We start from the raw sequence: 15,896 nt of genomic DNA, 5'->3' as shown, positions 1-15,896 counted from the left end.
CAAGCGGTATATATGCAACCGACAAAATTTAGGTTATTCCCGCATTCTTATAAATAGCACTTAAGGACTTAAAACCACCACCCTCCCCTCCCACCAACTTTCGCCCCCCACTTATGGGACCACCCCTGGAAGTATTGTAAGATGTATGTAGTGACCTACCAAGAACCACTTGATCAGTTATAAGCCATCTATCCGGCCATTATCCACCCCTCATTTTGAAACCCTGGATCTGCGCCTGCGAACATGTGACCTATTAGTTGAAGGCTGAGGGTAATCAGCCTTTAGCAACTAGGGCAATTAAATAATTCCCAAATTCTAACTCTTGTAAAGACCAAAAATATTAAAATGGAGGTTCAGGACCTTTTCCGAAGCTCCACATGAAGCACTCTGAATTAATAAATTTTATTTAGATTTTAATAAATTACATATTCTACCAGGCAAAGGTAATCTGTTCATATTGTCCCTATTTACATGTTTTATAATTTCCATACAACACTGGTCTATCAGTGTAGAGTATTTACAACAGCGATAACCAAGCTCGACTTCCGACTCGCTAGCAGTTGATGAAGCTATAGGGTACAACTCGCACCCTCTGTCCTGCAGCCCAGTAAAAGCCACGCCCAGGGGTTGACCATTTTTGAAAAAAGAAATTGTTCCTTTATCCATATCCAGAAGCACTCCTATTACTGTTGAATCAAAGAATGGCTCACAGAATTTCCACTTCTGGCCGCCATGCCATATCTCACCCCGGTGTGAAAGTCCCCAGCTTTCCTGATCCCGACCAACTAGATTCACATATTCATAATTATCAGTGTGTAGCATTGCATCTTGTGTAGCCACACCTATCATCATTGAAGTACCGCGAACATCTGTCAGTTTAATTTCCCAGTAATGCTGTCCATGGGCGAATGCCTTATTACCTAAAACAGCAGCAGTGCCAGTGCTCTCCACAACAGGATCAATGTGGAAGCATGCCACCTTGTTGTGATAGCAGAGGTAGACATTGGGTGAGCGACTTTGAAAATCCCAAACCCATTCTTCCACGAAAAAGCTTGTCCAGGGAGGGACCTTTAAAATATATATATTTAAAAAAGATATATATTAAAAAATTAGTATTTTCTATGAAGTTTGAATCATTTCTGAAAGCTTAGATTCTTAATATACCTTGTCTAGTCAATCTTAAAAATCGATATCGATTTGGCAATCGATAAATAGTTAAAAATTGGTAAGAACTAATTGATTTTTATCGATTTTTCATAGTCAATTAAATTGAAATAAAATGATCAAGACATTATCAACCTGACTTCGTTTAACTGTTTACAATGCGAAAAGGTTGTTTAGCCTGCAATTAGGCATACTCCCGGTTTTTCTTTATATCTTTTTCCGCCACCCTCCCCCAAGTTACTCATTTTTGTCAAAACTCAAGATGGTAGCCTGCGTAGCATCTCAAGGGGAAAGGGAGGGAGACTGCCCAAAGACTATTGTTCTAGCCGTTCACTCTGGTATCTGAGAGACCGGGGGCTCACTATTGGCTGAGATGTGTCACATGTTCTGTACATCCATCAACACGTTGTATCAACAAGCTTTGGTGTAAGAAAATGCCTGCAAGTTGGTAAGGGTTTCAAAATTGTTTATCCAGCATTTTGTCGACCCTACAAATTCAAAAGGACCGGATTTTGCCCTTCAAAACAAGCAGTTGCAGTGCTTGAGGCAGCTATTTTTAAGGAATGATGTAATGGCAATTGTGCCACCGGGGTTTGGAAAAAGTTTAATTTTGCAAACCCTTACGCTTCTTGCCGAAGCGATATCAGGGATATCAGCCTGTCCCCTTGACCTCAATAACATCTAATCCATCTTGAGCGGTCGGTTTTCAATCGTTGCCTACATTGCCTACAAAACTCGTTGCCTACAAAACTCACGTTGTACCGACCTGGGGTATCGTTCTCATGTTTTTAGCAATAACAACACCAAAAACTATCAGCTCTTTTGCTCTCTTTAAAAATATTGGCAAACAAATCATAAGTGAGCTTGTTTCCGTATTGAATTTTGAATATTTTTGTCGAAATAACGACAGCACTTGTTCCTGGATTTCTTGACTGGATTTAAGTTTTCTTTTCACACGGACATACTGGAGAACACATAGTTCGAAGAAACAAGACAATTGTCATGAAGGGCGTTGTTTATTTTGACAAGAAACGGAAGTAAAATTACAATGTAAACAGTTCATGTGATTCTGACAGCTACTTGAGGACACAGGCTTAGGGGCGACGCGGCTAGAACAATGGTTTCCCGGCAGGATCTCCTATCTTCCCTTCCCCCTCCCCTTCCCTTGAGCCACTACGCAGGCTACGAATCGCTCAAGGCTGTTTTTTTTGCGATAAAAACATTGGGTAAACAAGTACATTGCAGGCTTAAGGTAGTTTGTCTTTTTGGCCCTTCTTTCATGGATAAATATGTTTTTCTAAGCTTATGTCAAAATTCGATAAATCCCAAAGAAACAATATTATCGCTTTCCGCACTTCTTTTCACGATAAATCGATAAAAATCGGTGATTCTCATTGATTTGCATCGATATCGATTTTTAACGATCGATTAGACCGGGTAATATAGCATAGAAGATTTTATAGTAAGTATGACGTCTCTTCCGTAGACAAATTTTAATAGATACAAAGCAGAACATAAATGTACCGGAAATATAGTAAACAGACCAAAGGTCTTGACCTGAAAATAGCAGGTTTGAGATGCTTCAGGATTTACAGAGTAGATAGGTCAAATTTCGTTTGGAACAACCAGCTCATATGGTAGTGATTCGTGCGATTAATCCACCAGGTAACAGTAAAGCATACATATAATTTCAAACGTTTTCAATATTGAGTAGAACCTGAACAGCAACATCAACAGAATAATAACACTAGAAGCTCACCATGAGTTTCCTTGTACATGAGTTTCCTTGTACATGAGTTTCCTTGTACATGAGTTTCCTTGTACATGAGTTTCCTTGTACATGAGTTTCCTTGTACATGCCCTATATACGGGTATTTTTCTCTTGCTTTAGTCGCTACAGTTGAATACAGATCGAATACTTGGATTCGGCTTCGAATCAGGCTAAAAAATACTATCGCGTTTCAAATGTACCTTTATATTTTCTAACGCACTATTTTTATGGCAAACGCCGAACTTTAACGTTTAAAAAAGATCATTGTTTTAGCCAAATTCTTGCAACGTTTACCCTGCTTCCAAGCACTAACCAAAACAAATTCTATTCAAAACAAACTTGTTATACAGTCAGCTGACTATATAGAGGCATGTGATTGGCTAACAGAAAAACCAGGAAAGCAGGACTGACAAGACGGCACAACGCAAGTCACAGAATCAGTCACGCTTTACCTGGTTACAGTCACGGCTGGATTTCCGACAGTAGGGGGAAGTGCGCCCGCGATATATTTTTCAGGACAGCGGGTGATTAATCAATTAACTATACGGGAATTTATTCGTAATACAATACACCAAAAACTGGAAATCGACTCTGTCAAATTTTCGTCTTTAATAAGACTTCTTCAGGGCAGACTCAATTAAATTCAGGGAATTTATTCGTGCGTGAAGTGGAAATAAGCCATTCCGTGACGTTACATCCGGTATGACAACACCTGAGCCCACCGTATAACAGCGGCAACGCCTGGCCGAAAAATAAAACAGATGTTCTCATACGGAAAGCAAGATCGTAAAAAAGTCTCTCTAGAAAAAGACGAAATTTGTAGTCCTTTACAGCTTTAGGAGAAGATCGATAGCCAATATGGCTTTAGTACAGTCTACTTCGTACGAATTTGACCAGCTAGCACAACGGAGGGATTTTTTAGCAAGAATTTTTCGACCCCCAGAAACATCAGAGGACGAAACCCACAGCGATTCCTGCTCAGATTCGGAATTCGATGATGATCAAGGTGGGTTAAAACTCGATCTGTTCCTTCTAAACATCTAGGAGACCTTTAATTTCTTTCACATTATAGGCAATATGTCCATTTGTCAATGAGAATTACATTCCAGCAAACGTTTATGGTTTTTTCGGCGCCTTTTATGTGAACTTTGTACCTAGCTAAGGCTAGCGAAGCTTTCATTTGGTAGTTGTGTTTACTTATAGTTTATTTCTAGCGTTTTCCTATTAACATAGATAATTGTGGCTCTTTTTGTAATTTTACTTATCAAATTAGTATGGTATGTATATTTTTGCAACTAACAAAGCGCAAAATATAGCCAGTCTAGTTTCGTTCCTAAATACGCAAACTACGGAAACTGAAATTTCACGAGATCAAATGATTTAGGTATTTCAATAATGCTCGCATATTATTTTCTTTTGATTTGCGATTTTGAAGAAACGGTTGAGATTTAACTGCATTCTCTTGTTTGTATTGTCTTTGTGAATATTCCCAAAACGTGTCTGAAAACCACTCATGCGATAAAAGAAGCGCGCGTGAACGCATGGAATTGTAAAATTCTAATTAATCCCACAGGGATATATTTTTTGAATACTTTTAAATATAAGTGTTTTTTTGGCTGAAGATAAAGCTGTATTTGGGTAAGTTTTCAGCAGGAATCGTTCTTGTCGAACCGGCACACCCCAGACAGAACAAAAACAGAATACACGCAATCATGCAACGCGCAACGCGCAGGTTATTCTGTTTCCGCCCATTTGTGATTTTATAATTGTTTACATATTTTTATATGGTACTGCCACACAACAACTACATTTTTTGCATATAACCAATCTCTACACTCTATGCTTTTTCTAATAAGCAAAACTAGTCGTTGAAAGACGTATAAATAGTTGAGATATTTTATTTACAATTCTGTAAAGAATCTACAGTTGCCTTATCAACAGAAATTAAGAAGTCATTTACCACATATGCCATTCTGTCGGTACATCCTAGAATTTAAACAAGATTATTTCAATGGTACAATTTAGTCTACAACACAAGTTTGACCTTATTGACTAAAAAAAAAAGCTATGCTATTGTGAACGTGTACTTCTTTTTACTAGCAACAAATTTGCATCAGTAGAAAATGAAACTGTATCTTGTCCTAATAGGTTGTTAATTAAACCAAAAAGTATTATCGTTTTAAATTGAAACCCATAAGTTATGTTAATAATCCCTACCTAAAGGTTGTGATCTCCTTGTTAGGGCTTGTCTAGTAATGACCATATATAACCTTGTCTGCTTTCTTGTCTTATCTTTACTATTTGTCTTTACACTTTCTAAAGATATTTTTTTTTTTGCTCTGCTAAAATCCTTTCTGTTTTTGTACAATTTATAAACCAAATAGATCTCATTGTTTGTATGTCTATGTTCTAATAATCCATGAATAATGTCACAGCCTGTGATGTCAACAACAGTCACTTAACTCCATCTTGTTGCAGACGTTTTTGTTCTGACATACTGTGAAATAATTAATTTACTCAAAAATTTGATCTGTTTGCTAAACAAAAGACTGACTCTCAAGTACCTTTTTCTTTACTCATACATACAAAATGAATACATACAAAATAAATAAATTGCAAGTTCTATTGTGCAAGTTTCTTCTACTGTTTTACTTACAGCATGACCACTTGTGTTTTCTCGCATTAGCTCATGTTTGTTTATGTATACACCTATTTAAAAAAACGTTGTCAGTGCAAATGGCAAATGGTGATTGTCAAATTGCAATTCTACAACCGAACGGACCCATGGATCCCAAAATATTTGTTTAAAATTCCAGAAAATATAAGTAAAAAATACGACTATCTATTACATCCAAATTCGTTGCTTCGCGACCTCGCCGAATCCAAAATACTTGTCATGTTTGAGAATAGCGCGAAGAAAGGAATTTTCTATTCTGGGAGGTCGTGCAACAACGAATTTGGCTATTATGTAAATTAATATATGGTTCTGACATCGCTTGATTTTATTTATCACCTTTATTTTCTTCAAATAATTACTACCCATAAACACCTTTCAGTCGTAGAACTGCCATTTGGTAATTGCTATTCGCTGATCGCACTGACAATGTTTTAAATAGGTGTATGCATTATACAGTACATTCTGAAAGCACAGTTTAACATGTACTATAGGTTAAACAATCATTAACTAATAAAACATCAACTATTACATTAATAAACACTGAAAATTATAAATAAATATAACCAACCGGACCTGCACATAGACATGGACAACATGACTACCTGACAGACAAGACAAGACATTTTTTTAGTTTGACCTTTGAATGGTGAGTGGTCATCAATGATGTGCTGTTGTATTACATTACTCGTATCTAATGTTCCATCACCATCCCCTAGTTTACAGTACTTGTTGATTCTTGTTGTACTGTATATGTATCATGTGATGTTGTATAACATTACTTGTATCTAATGTTCCATCACCACCCCCTAGTTCACTGTACTTGTTGATTATTGTTGTACTGTATAGTTTATCGTTCCACTGTCATGCGCTTGTTCACCTTTGTTCACATCTGAATTTTCCCTTGTAAGCCCCTGTTATGATGAAGAAAATATTTATTACAATATTAGTACAGTATATTGTGTAAACAAGCCATGGGTGACCGCAGTTATTGCATATATACAGATAAAACTGTACAATTATTGATCTTACACTGATTTTTACCTGCTATCATGAAAAAGATATTTATATACTTAAAATATATACTGTAGTAGCAGCAGTGTTCAAAAACCTTATTTATTGCAAAGCAGGAAAGGGAGACTGAGTCAAGTTAACAATTTAGTTTTCATAGCTGTCAACCCAACTTGGACAGAAATCTTGTGAAATCAGGTGAAATACAGTAAAAAAGTGAAAAAACCCAAAATAGTCAATGCGGGTGAATACAGAGAATGTGTGAATATTCTCACAAAAATAAGGCTTGTGATGAGCTCCAAAACCTTGTGACACCTGCCTGATACAGACGAGTTGACAGCTATGAGTTTTGTGCATGCAGGCAACACAGTATTGAGGCAGTATTTCTCGTGCGGGCACGCTACCAGTACTGTACCCAGGGGCCTCAAATAAACCACAATTTAAAAGTCTTTCAGGTCTTATCAAATGAAAGAGAAATTACTGCCATTGTAAGGTAACAGGAGAACATAAAATGTAAAAAATGGTCCAATAATTGGCTGATTTTGTGTCCTCAAAAATCAGTTTACTGAGTAGGGAAAAACCATGGAATGTGCCTCAACATTGGGTCCTTCTGCACCATTAGGTCTAGATTCTAGTCTTTCAAGGGACGTCAACTTCTAGGCTTGAAAAGTGACGAGATCGCTGAGATTTCAGTCTAATTTTTCTTTGATATCCAAGTGATTTAATCTTAAAAGAGGGAATTGCTTGGCTTTAAGTATAATAGATCACAAATTATGGTTAAAAAATTCCAGTCGACCCCTACTTCATCATTGGTTACATTTAAAAATGTCAAAATATTCATCCACGATTGAAGTCTGACCCAATATTAACAATATTCAAATAAAAGTACCCACATTGCTTGCTTGAGTATGCTGATAGAAATGGGTGCTTGTGCAACTCTGTACTGTGCTTAAGCCGAAAAAAGGGATGTGGTTGTCCTTCTTTTTAGTGAACACGAAAAATTTTTATCCTGGGGAATTGACGTCCCTTCAAAAGTATATTACAGGTGAATGCTTTGGTCCTCCTTGTGCACACATAATTCCACCCTCCCACACTACGGCCAACACATGGTTAAATTATTTTCCAGGAAAGTCAAGCTCATGACGCCGGTTCTGGTTGCCTTCCTTCACCAATCAAGACTCTTGTCTTGATAAAAAAGGAAGAATGCGTGGGGCGACGATGAGGCGCTGAGGTAGAGGTAACAATGCAAACTGGAGAAGCTACACGAAAGCATACTAAAATATTAAAGATTATTGATTCAGAACTACTGTCTCAGAGGAGTTGTGTCATGTAGCTTGTAAAATTTGAACTGTGTTTGTGATTGTTAGTCTGTTATTTTGACTAATCTCTACTTGTGCCTTTCTACTGCAAATAATGTATCAGAGTTGTGCTTTGTGATTTTTAGTCTATGGTTTATTTTAACTATTCTCTTCTTGTGCTTTTCTACTGCAAAGAATGTATCAGAGTTGTTCTTTGTGATTATTAGTCTGTGGTTTATTTTAACTAATCTCTACTTCACTTGCATCACTGCAAAACATGTAAAATTGCAAATGTAAAGAAGACACCGCCATATGAGATGCATTAGACAAAAAGTTGATCAAAGATTTTCCTTTGAGCTGTTTTGTGCTAAATTGTACTTAATCGTCATTATAACATACTGTATTTGTAATAAACATGTTTGTTGTTGTTGATGGATTTAATAGTCTATATGAGAAATGTCTATTTTATTTGGGATAACAGGTGTAGACATATTTGTAGTGTTGTGAATCTTGTGCTGCAAGTAATACTGTAACCGTATGTCATCTAGCAAGGCATAACATCCTCTGTTGCACTGCCTCTGAACAAAGGTACTCAAGTTTTGGATTCTCTCAGACAGGGTATAATTTATTTTGGATGGTGTTTTGAAAACAGTGGTTGGCTTCCTTCTCCACTCAAATAAAGAAAAAGGAAGGTCACTTAAAATTCTGATATGTTTTTTTTTACATTATTTGATGAATATACAATTCAGCAATTCACTTTCTGACTGAGAGCTGTGCAAAACAGATCTCCACAACATAATTTCCTATTGGTGTATTCTTCTTTATCTTCATTGTGGTTTTACATCTGTCCCTAAGTTCTCAGTCAGTAAGTGGAAGCATTTTACTCTAATGGTTACTGTCAAATGTATTCATTAACTATTTATCTTGCAGATTGTTCTAAAATTATTATCACCATGCCTCATTAGTAATCTGCTTTATATATCAGGAACTATTAACCATTACTCTGCTTTACTAGAATGGTTTCCTAATAAGCTTCAAAGAGGCATCTTCACATCAACCGTCTAACTTCTTCACATCAACCCTTTACCTTCTTAACCATATAACATAATGCATATGATTTTTAACTTTAGTACAAATAATTGGTTTGGGGTTTTTTCTACAAAGTTACAACTTTAAACACCATGTAAATCCCCAACAGTTAAATTTAATGTGTCTGGAGTTCTTCTATCTGACATCTCATTTTAATTTTAATCTAAAATAATTGCACTTAAAAAAATCTCAGGTAATGTTTCTCACAATCCTTATCTATATCAGCAGGTTGCGAATGGCGCTGGCATTCTAGCTCTGGTCCTTCCACGGCACTGAAACATGAGGGGCGTGAGGTTGTGTTCCATCCTGATTACAGCTGTGGAACGGCAGCCACCAAGGGGGAGGAGCCACTTTTTGATGGTGGTGTGCATTACTGGGAGGTCAAGATGACAAGTGCTGTTTATGGCACTGATATGGTATGTCGCATTGTCATTATGTCTGTCAATTGTATATGCTGGAATTAAATGGATTTTTTCTGCATTTCTGTTTGTCTTTGTCACATGTTTGATTGTCTTTTTTTGTGTGTCTTTGTGAAATGTATGTTTCAGTTATAAATAGGTCATTGTCAGATGTCTGCCATGTCTGTGTGTCTGTTTTTTCTGTATTTCTCTCTGTCTGTCTTGTGTCTATGTTTGTCTGTCTGTCCTGTGTAAGTTTACATAGATGTCATTCTTATCTCTCTGTCTGTCTTATCCCATGCCTGTCTTGTCTGATGTCTTTATCAGATGTGTGTATGTGTGTGTTTTAGTTGTGTCCTGTGTATGCAAGTATTGTCAATGTGTCTTGTTTGTATGTCTTGTTGTTGTCTTGTCTGTGTGCATGTCTTGTCTTTGTGTCTGTTTGTGCCTCTCTGTTTATCTTCTGCCTTGTCTGTGCCTCTGAATGTAGTCCCCATCTGTCTTGTACACATATCTGTCTTGTATGTATGTCTGTCTAATACTGTATGTTTGTTATGTTTGTCTGTCACCTCACCTCACCTCGTTTTGTATGCTGACGGTCTTGTTTGTCTGTCTTTTATGTCTGTCTTTCTTGTAGCTGTATGTTTGTTATGTTTGTGTGTCCTCTCTCTATGTCTAGTAGGCATGACTGTCTTGTCTGTCTGTCTTGTGTGTCTGTCTTTCTTGTAGCTGTATTGTTATGTTGGTGTATGTTTCTGTCTCTTGTATCTGTGTGTTCTTGTCTGTCTGTCTTGTAGATGTGTCTGTCTAGTCTGTATGTCTTGTATCTGTGTCTGTCTTGTATCTGGCTGTCTGTGTGTCTTTCTGTATGTTTGTATTGTTTGTCTGTAGAGTATAATCTTGTCTGTGAATCTGTGTCTGTTTGGAATGTATCTGTCTTGTCTGTACCTCTTGCCTAACTCTCCTTGTCTATCTTGTCAGTTTGTCTGTCATGTCTTTTTGTCTGTATGTATAGTCTTTATGTCTATCTTGTCTGTGTCATGTCTTTTTGTCTGTATGTATAGTCTTTATGTCTATCTTGTCTGTGTCGTGTCTTTGTGTCTGTGTCTTTGTGTCTGTGTCGTGTCTTTGTGTCTGTATACATTGTCTTTGTGTCTGTCCATCTCCTCTGTGTGTCTGGATGTACTGCCTATGTCTGTCCTGTATGTGTGTCTGTTGTGACTGTTTGTCTTATCTTGTGTGTATGTCTTGTATGTGTGTGTCTGTTTGTCTTGTATGTGTGTGTCTGTCTTGTCTGTATGTCGTGTATATGTGTGTCTGTTGTGTCTGCCATATCATTGTGTCTGCCTGTCTTATGTCTATCATATCTTGTCCGTTTCTCTTGCATTTTTGTTTGTCTTTTCTTGTCTGAATATCTTTACTGTCTGTCTGCCTTTCTGTTTGTCTTGTACAGTATGTGTGTTCGTCTTGTCTTTCTGCCTGTCTGTCTTGTATGCATGACAGTCTTGTATGTGTATCTTGTCTTGTCTTGTCTTGTATATGTGTCTGTCTTTTCTTACCTGTATGTCTTGTATGTTTGTCTGACTTGTATGTGTATATGTCTTGTATGTGTATCTGTATCTCATGTCTGTATGTTTGTCTGTCTGTATGTCTTGTATGTGTTTCTTTCTGTCATGTTTGCACATAATGTTTGTCTGTGTTGTATTGGTGTCTTTTATTGTGTGTATCTGTCTTGTTTTATCTGTATGTCTTGTATGATTGTCTGCCTTGAATGTCTTGCCTGTCTATCTTGTGTCTATGTCTTGTCTGTCTTGTATGCATGTATGTTTGTGTACCTATCTTGTACTATATCTTCACATCCATCTTATCTGAGTTTCTTTTCTGTAGTCAGGTTTCTGTCCTTTTTCTGCTTCTGTTTTGTCTTAACTGTTTGTCTTGTATTGTCTTGTATGTGTGTCTGTCTTGTCTTGTACAGTATGTGTGTCTTTGTGTTTGTCTTGTATGTGTGTCTGTCTTGTCTTGTACAGTATGTGTGTCTTTGTGTATGTCTTGCATGTGTGTCTGTCTTGTCTTGTACAGTATGTGTGTCTTTGTGTATGTCTTGCATGTGTGTCTGTCTTGTCTTGTACAGTATGTGTGTCTTTGTGTATGTCTTGTATGTGTGTCTGTCTTGTTTTGTACAGTATGTGTCTTTGTTTTTGTCTTGTATGTGTGTCTGTCTTGTCTTGTACAGTATGTGTGTCTTTGTGTTTGTCTTGTATGTGTGTCTGTCTTGTCTTGTACAGTATGTGTGTCTTTCTGTATGTCTTGTATGTGTGTCTGTCTTGTCTTGTACAGTATGTGTGTCTTTCTGTATGTCTTGTATGTGTGTCTGTCTTGTACAGTATGTGTGTCTTTCTGTATGTCTTGTATGTGTGTCTGTCTTGTACAGTATGTGTGTCTTTCTGTATGTCTTGCATGTATGTCTGTCTTGTCTTGTACGGTATGTGTGTCTTTCTGTATGTCTTGTATGTGTGTCTGTCTTGTCTTGTACATTATGTGTGTCTTTCTGTATGTCTTGTATGTGTGTCTGTCTTGTCTTGTACAGTTTGTGCTCTTTCTGTATGTCTTGCATGTGTGTCTGTCTTGTACAGTATGTGTGTCTTTCTGTATGTCTTGTATGTGTGTCTGTCTTGTCTTGTACAGTATGTGTGTCTTTGTGTTTGTCTTGTATGTGTGTCTGTCTTGTCTTGTACAGTATGTGTGTCTTTGTGTTTGTCTTGTATGTGTGTCTGTCTTGTCTTGTACAGTACGTGTGTCTTTGTGTATGTCTTGCATGTGTGTCTGTCTTGTCTTGTACAGTATGTGTGTCTTTGTGTATGTCTTGTATGTGTGTCTGTCTTGTTTTGTACAGTATGTGTCTTTGTTTTTGTCTTGTATGTGTGTCTGTCTTGTCTTGTACAGTATGTGTCTTTGTGTTTGCCTTGTATGTGTGTCTGTCTTGTCTTGTACAGTATGTGTGTCTTTGTGTTTGTCTTGTATGTGTGTCTGTCCTGTCTTGTACGGTATGTGTGTCTTTGTGTATGTCTTGTATGTGTGTCTGTCTTGTCTTGTACAGTAGGTGTCTTTGTGTTTGTCTTGTATGTGTGTCTGTCCTGTCTTGTACGGTATGTGTGTCTTTGTGTATGTCTTGTATGTGTGTCTGTCTTGTCTTGTACAGAATGTGTGTCTTTCCGTATGTCTTTTATGTGTGTCTGTCTTGTTTTGTACAGTGTCTTTGTGTATGTCTTGTATGTGTGTCTGTCTTGTCTTGTACAGTATGTGTGTCTTTGTGTATGTCTTGTATGTGTGTCTGTCTTGTCTTGTACAGTATGTGTGTCTTTGTGTATGTCTTGTATGTGTGTCTGTCTTGTCTTGTACAGTATGTGTGTCTTTGTGTATGTCTTGTATGTGTGTCTGTCTTGTTTTGTACAGTATGTGTCTTTGTGTTTGTCTTGTATGTGTGTCTGTCTTGTCTTGTACAGTATGTGTGTCTTTGTGTATGTCTTGTATGTGTGTCTGTCTTGTCTTGTACAGTATGTGTGTCTTTGTGTTTGTCTTGTATGTGTGTCTGTCTTGTCTTGTACAGTATGTTTGTCTTTCTGTATGTCTTGTATGTGTTTGTCTTGTCTTGTGTGCGTGACATTCTTGTATGTGTATCTTGTCTGTTTGTGTGTCATTGTCAGATGTCCTTCACCTTCTGTCTTGTCTCTATGTCTATCTTGTCTGCCGTGTAAAGTGTGCCTGTATTTTTAGTTTGGCTTTATGTTTATCTATGTCTTTGGTTTTATTCATGTCTGTCTATATCGTGTTATACAGCTGTTTCTTTTCTGTGTCTGTCTCTCTCTCTGTGAGCTATCCCGCTTGTTAATGCTGATAGTTAGTTCATACAGTGTCTATCTGGTGCTTTAGAAAGAAGAAGTTGTAACCGCTTCAGTGGTTTGGATTGAAAATGTTCTCAATAAGACATGTATAAAGACTGTATAAAGCGCATTGCCTTCTCAGAGTCAGTATGTACTGCCTGTGTGTATGTCTTGTATGTTTGTTTGCCTTGTAATGTATGTCTGTCTATAAATCTTGATTTGTCTGCCTTGTCTGTATGCCTTGTATGTCCTGTATGTTTCTATGCCTTGTTTGTGTGTCTGTCTGCAAGTCTAGCCTTTGTGTCTGTCCGTCATGTATGTATGTTTGTCTGTCTTGAATATGTATCTGTCTTGTCCTATCTGTATGTCTTGTATGTTCGTCTCTCTTTATGTGTGTCTGTATTGTCTGTCTGTCCGTCCTTCTGTATGTCTTTCTGTTCACATATTTACGTTCGCTTCAATAACCTTTATTTGTTTGTGAGTTTCTTTTTCAGCTTGAACAATTACTGGACAACTAACGACAACCGACAGTACAACTTACGACCACCATGATACAGTATTACCGTCTACAGTACAGCTAACAGTCCCGTGTTATCGCGGCCTTTCTACTCTACAGTACAGCTAACAGTCCCGTGTTATCGCGGCCTTTCTACTCTACAATACAGCTAACAGTCACTTGATATTAAGACCACCAATGATGCAGTTTTATCGTATACAGTCCCATGATATCCCATCTACTCTACATTGCAGTATACAGTTCAGGGTTACCGACGGACTTGTTAACAATGACAGCTAAATGCAGTACATATCAAAACGTTGTTGAGCATTCCTGTAAAACGCAGATAACTAAAATGAAATTGCTCGATTGACTATGACAACGTAAACGTCAAATTCATTTATATCGACAAAATGGTCTCAAATTCCTTCACATTACAAGGTGAAGATGTGTTAAATCAGAGTTAGTTTTTTCATTGTGTATTGATTGTTGCATATTTCTCCTTTAGATGGTCGGCGTAGGGACTAAGGACACTGACCTTGAACGCTACCGGAGCTCCTTCTGTAGTATCCTAGGACGGGATCAGGACAGTTGGGGACTATCCTACTTTGGGACCTTCCACCACGACGGCCTCACCCACGACTACACCACCAAGTTCGACCGGGGTACTACCATCGGCATCCATGTAGACACCTGGAGCGGTCGCCTCACCTTCTTGCGGGACGACCAGCCTCTAGGTGTGGCCGCGGAGGGGCTGAAGGGGAAAGAGCTGTACCCCATGGTCTCATCAACGGCGGCGAGGACCAAGATGAGACTGACTCGAAGCACTTCTTTAAAGCACTCGTTACAGTACTTGTGCTGTGAGGCAATAGGGAAAGCATTATCCCACCCGAACAACGTCCATGACTTGCCCTTGCCACCAGGGGTGAAGAAACACCTTGCGAAAGAGTTGAACTGGATTTTAAAGGTCACAGCTCAACCCAAGCCAAAAGAGGATGGCGTGTGGGACTCAAAGCGCAAAAGGAAATGCTGAAAATGTATCTTATAAATTATGTACAATTGGTATTATGTTAGGGCAGGGTGTTGTGAATTTGTTGTTCTGAATTGTTTGGACTTCTGTAGATAAATATAGAGTTTTATATTCGAAACAATGAAGTTTGTTTAGTAAAATACATTGAAAAAAGGTTTTAGTTAGCGTTACTTGTGAAGACAATGATATATTTATGTTAGATTCCAAAATCGAAAAGTTTATTATTATATATTATTATTTTTAGAAAGTTTGCAAAATGTTCAGTGATCAGCGCCAATCGACGAATTTGAATTCGTCTCAAAGTTGCATTTGTTCTATTTTCTTTCGCAAATTAATGCCAAAAATATTTATCAGCGCTCTGTGTATAAGCAATAATTCAATTCAAATAAAAAAAACAAAGTGAATTTTATACAACCAAATTGAAAATATAGGGAATTAATTTTGTTTATAGTTCAGAGTGCGCAAATTGAAATATTAAATACAGACTGACTATGAAAATGCGAATTTTGATCGAAACTTCGTCAATAAAGACGGTTCGGCGTTATTGTCAGTTGCTCTTATTCTCTGAAGGAAAAAAAATGTCTTTTCCCTTATATATTTTTTTTGCTATGCATATCTTCGAAGTATTTGCTGTTTTAATTTTTGCACTCACAATGTCGTTGCAAAGTAAAATGTGAGGATTTTGTTATATTTAGTTTTATGACTAAATAGTGTGACATATACCGACACCGTTGAAGCGATAATTAAAGTTTTGATTGACAAAAATTTAATCACTGGAAGGATTCTTTCGTGCTCTGATGGATTTTTCGTGCTGTCATTGTTTTGCTATTGGTTTACTACACAAAACTATCAATTTGGCCATGGTAGCGGGCGTCGTATCAGATAGCACTTCTCTCGCATTCTTATTGGTTCACTTCACAAAACTTTTAAGGTGGCCACGGTAACGCGCGTCGTATCACATAGCACTTCTCTCGCATTCTTATTGGTTCACTTCACAAAACTATGAAGGTGGCCACGGTAGCGCGCGTCGTATCACATAGCACTTCTCTCGCATTCTTATTGGTTCACTTCACAAAACTATTAA

General features: G+C 37.5%; 2 protein-coding genes across 4 annotated transcripts; one reads left to right on the top strand and one right to left on the bottom strand.

The window, feature by feature from the left end:
- Nucleotides 1–386: 386 nt before the first annotated feature.
- Nucleotides 387–3,264, bottom strand: LOC5520680 (SPRY domain-containing SOCS box protein 3). Of its 2 annotated transcripts, none has more exons than XM_032365501.2 (2): nucleotides 2,924–3,264; nucleotides 387–1,068 (listed from the first exon to the last, which is right to left on the bottom strand). In XM_032365501.2, the coding sequence occupies exons 1-2, from the start codon at nucleotides 3,020–3,022 to the stop codon at nucleotides 403–405; spliced, it is 765 nt and encodes a 254-aa protein (XP_032221392.1). In that variant the 5' UTR covers nucleotides 3,023–3,264; the 3' UTR covers nucleotides 387–402. The 2 variants fall into 2 exon arrangements, with proteins under 2 accessions (XP_032221392.1, XP_048575679.1); XM_048719722.1 differs by having other exon boundaries at nucleotides 387–1,069; nucleotides 2,941–3,264.
- Nucleotides 3,265–3,667: 403 nt separating this feature from the next.
- On the top strand, nucleotides 3,668–15,582 carry LOC5520681 (SPRY domain-containing SOCS box protein 3). Of its 2 annotated transcripts, none has more exons than XM_001640360.3 (3): nucleotides 3,668–3,941; nucleotides 9,233–9,423; nucleotides 14,291–15,582. In XM_001640360.3, the coding sequence occupies exons 1-3, from the start codon at nucleotides 3,794–3,796 to the stop codon at nucleotides 14,813–14,815; spliced, it is 864 nt and encodes a 287-aa protein (XP_001640410.2). In that variant the 5' UTR covers nucleotides 3,668–3,793; the 3' UTR covers nucleotides 14,816–15,582. The 2 variants fall into 2 exon arrangements, with proteins under 2 accessions (XP_001640410.2, XP_048575746.1); XM_048719789.1 differs by having other exon boundaries at nucleotides 3,669–3,941; nucleotides 9,236–9,423.
- The last annotated feature ends 314 nt before the right edge of the window (nucleotides 15,583–15,896 follow it).

The sequence above is a fragment of the Nematostella vectensis genome, chromosome 12, assembly GCF_932526225.1.
Source record: "Nematostella vectensis chromosome 12, jaNemVect1.1, whole genome shotgun sequence".
Classification (NCBI taxonomy): domain Eukaryota; kingdom Metazoa; phylum Cnidaria; class Anthozoa; order Actiniaria; family Edwardsiidae; genus Nematostella; species Nematostella vectensis.
This window is presented reverse-complemented; position numbering and strand designations above follow the sequence as displayed.

Excerpts from the sequence above, each read along its gene's own strand:
- LOC5520681 (XM_001640360.3), top strand. The coding sequence starts at position 3,794 with ATGGCTTTAGTACAGTCTACTTCGTACGAATTTGACCAGCTAGCACAA. Across the intron at positions 3,942-9,232 it reads GGAATTCGATGATGATCAAG|CAGGTTGCGAATGGCGCTGG; the intron begins GTGGGTTAAAAC and ends TATCTATATCAG. Across the intron at positions 9,424-14,290 it reads CTGTTTATGGCACTGATATG|ATGGTCGGCGTAGGGACTAA; the intron begins GTATGTCGCATT and ends TTTCTCCTTTAG.
- LOC5520680 (XM_032365501.2), bottom strand. The coding sequence starts at position 3,022 with ATGTACAAGGAAACTCATGTACAAGGAAACTCATGTACAAGGAAACTC. Across the intron at positions 1,069-2,923 it reads CATGTACAAGGAAACTCATG|GTCCCTCCCTGGACAAGCTT; the intron begins GTGAGCTTCTAG and ends TATATTTTAAAG.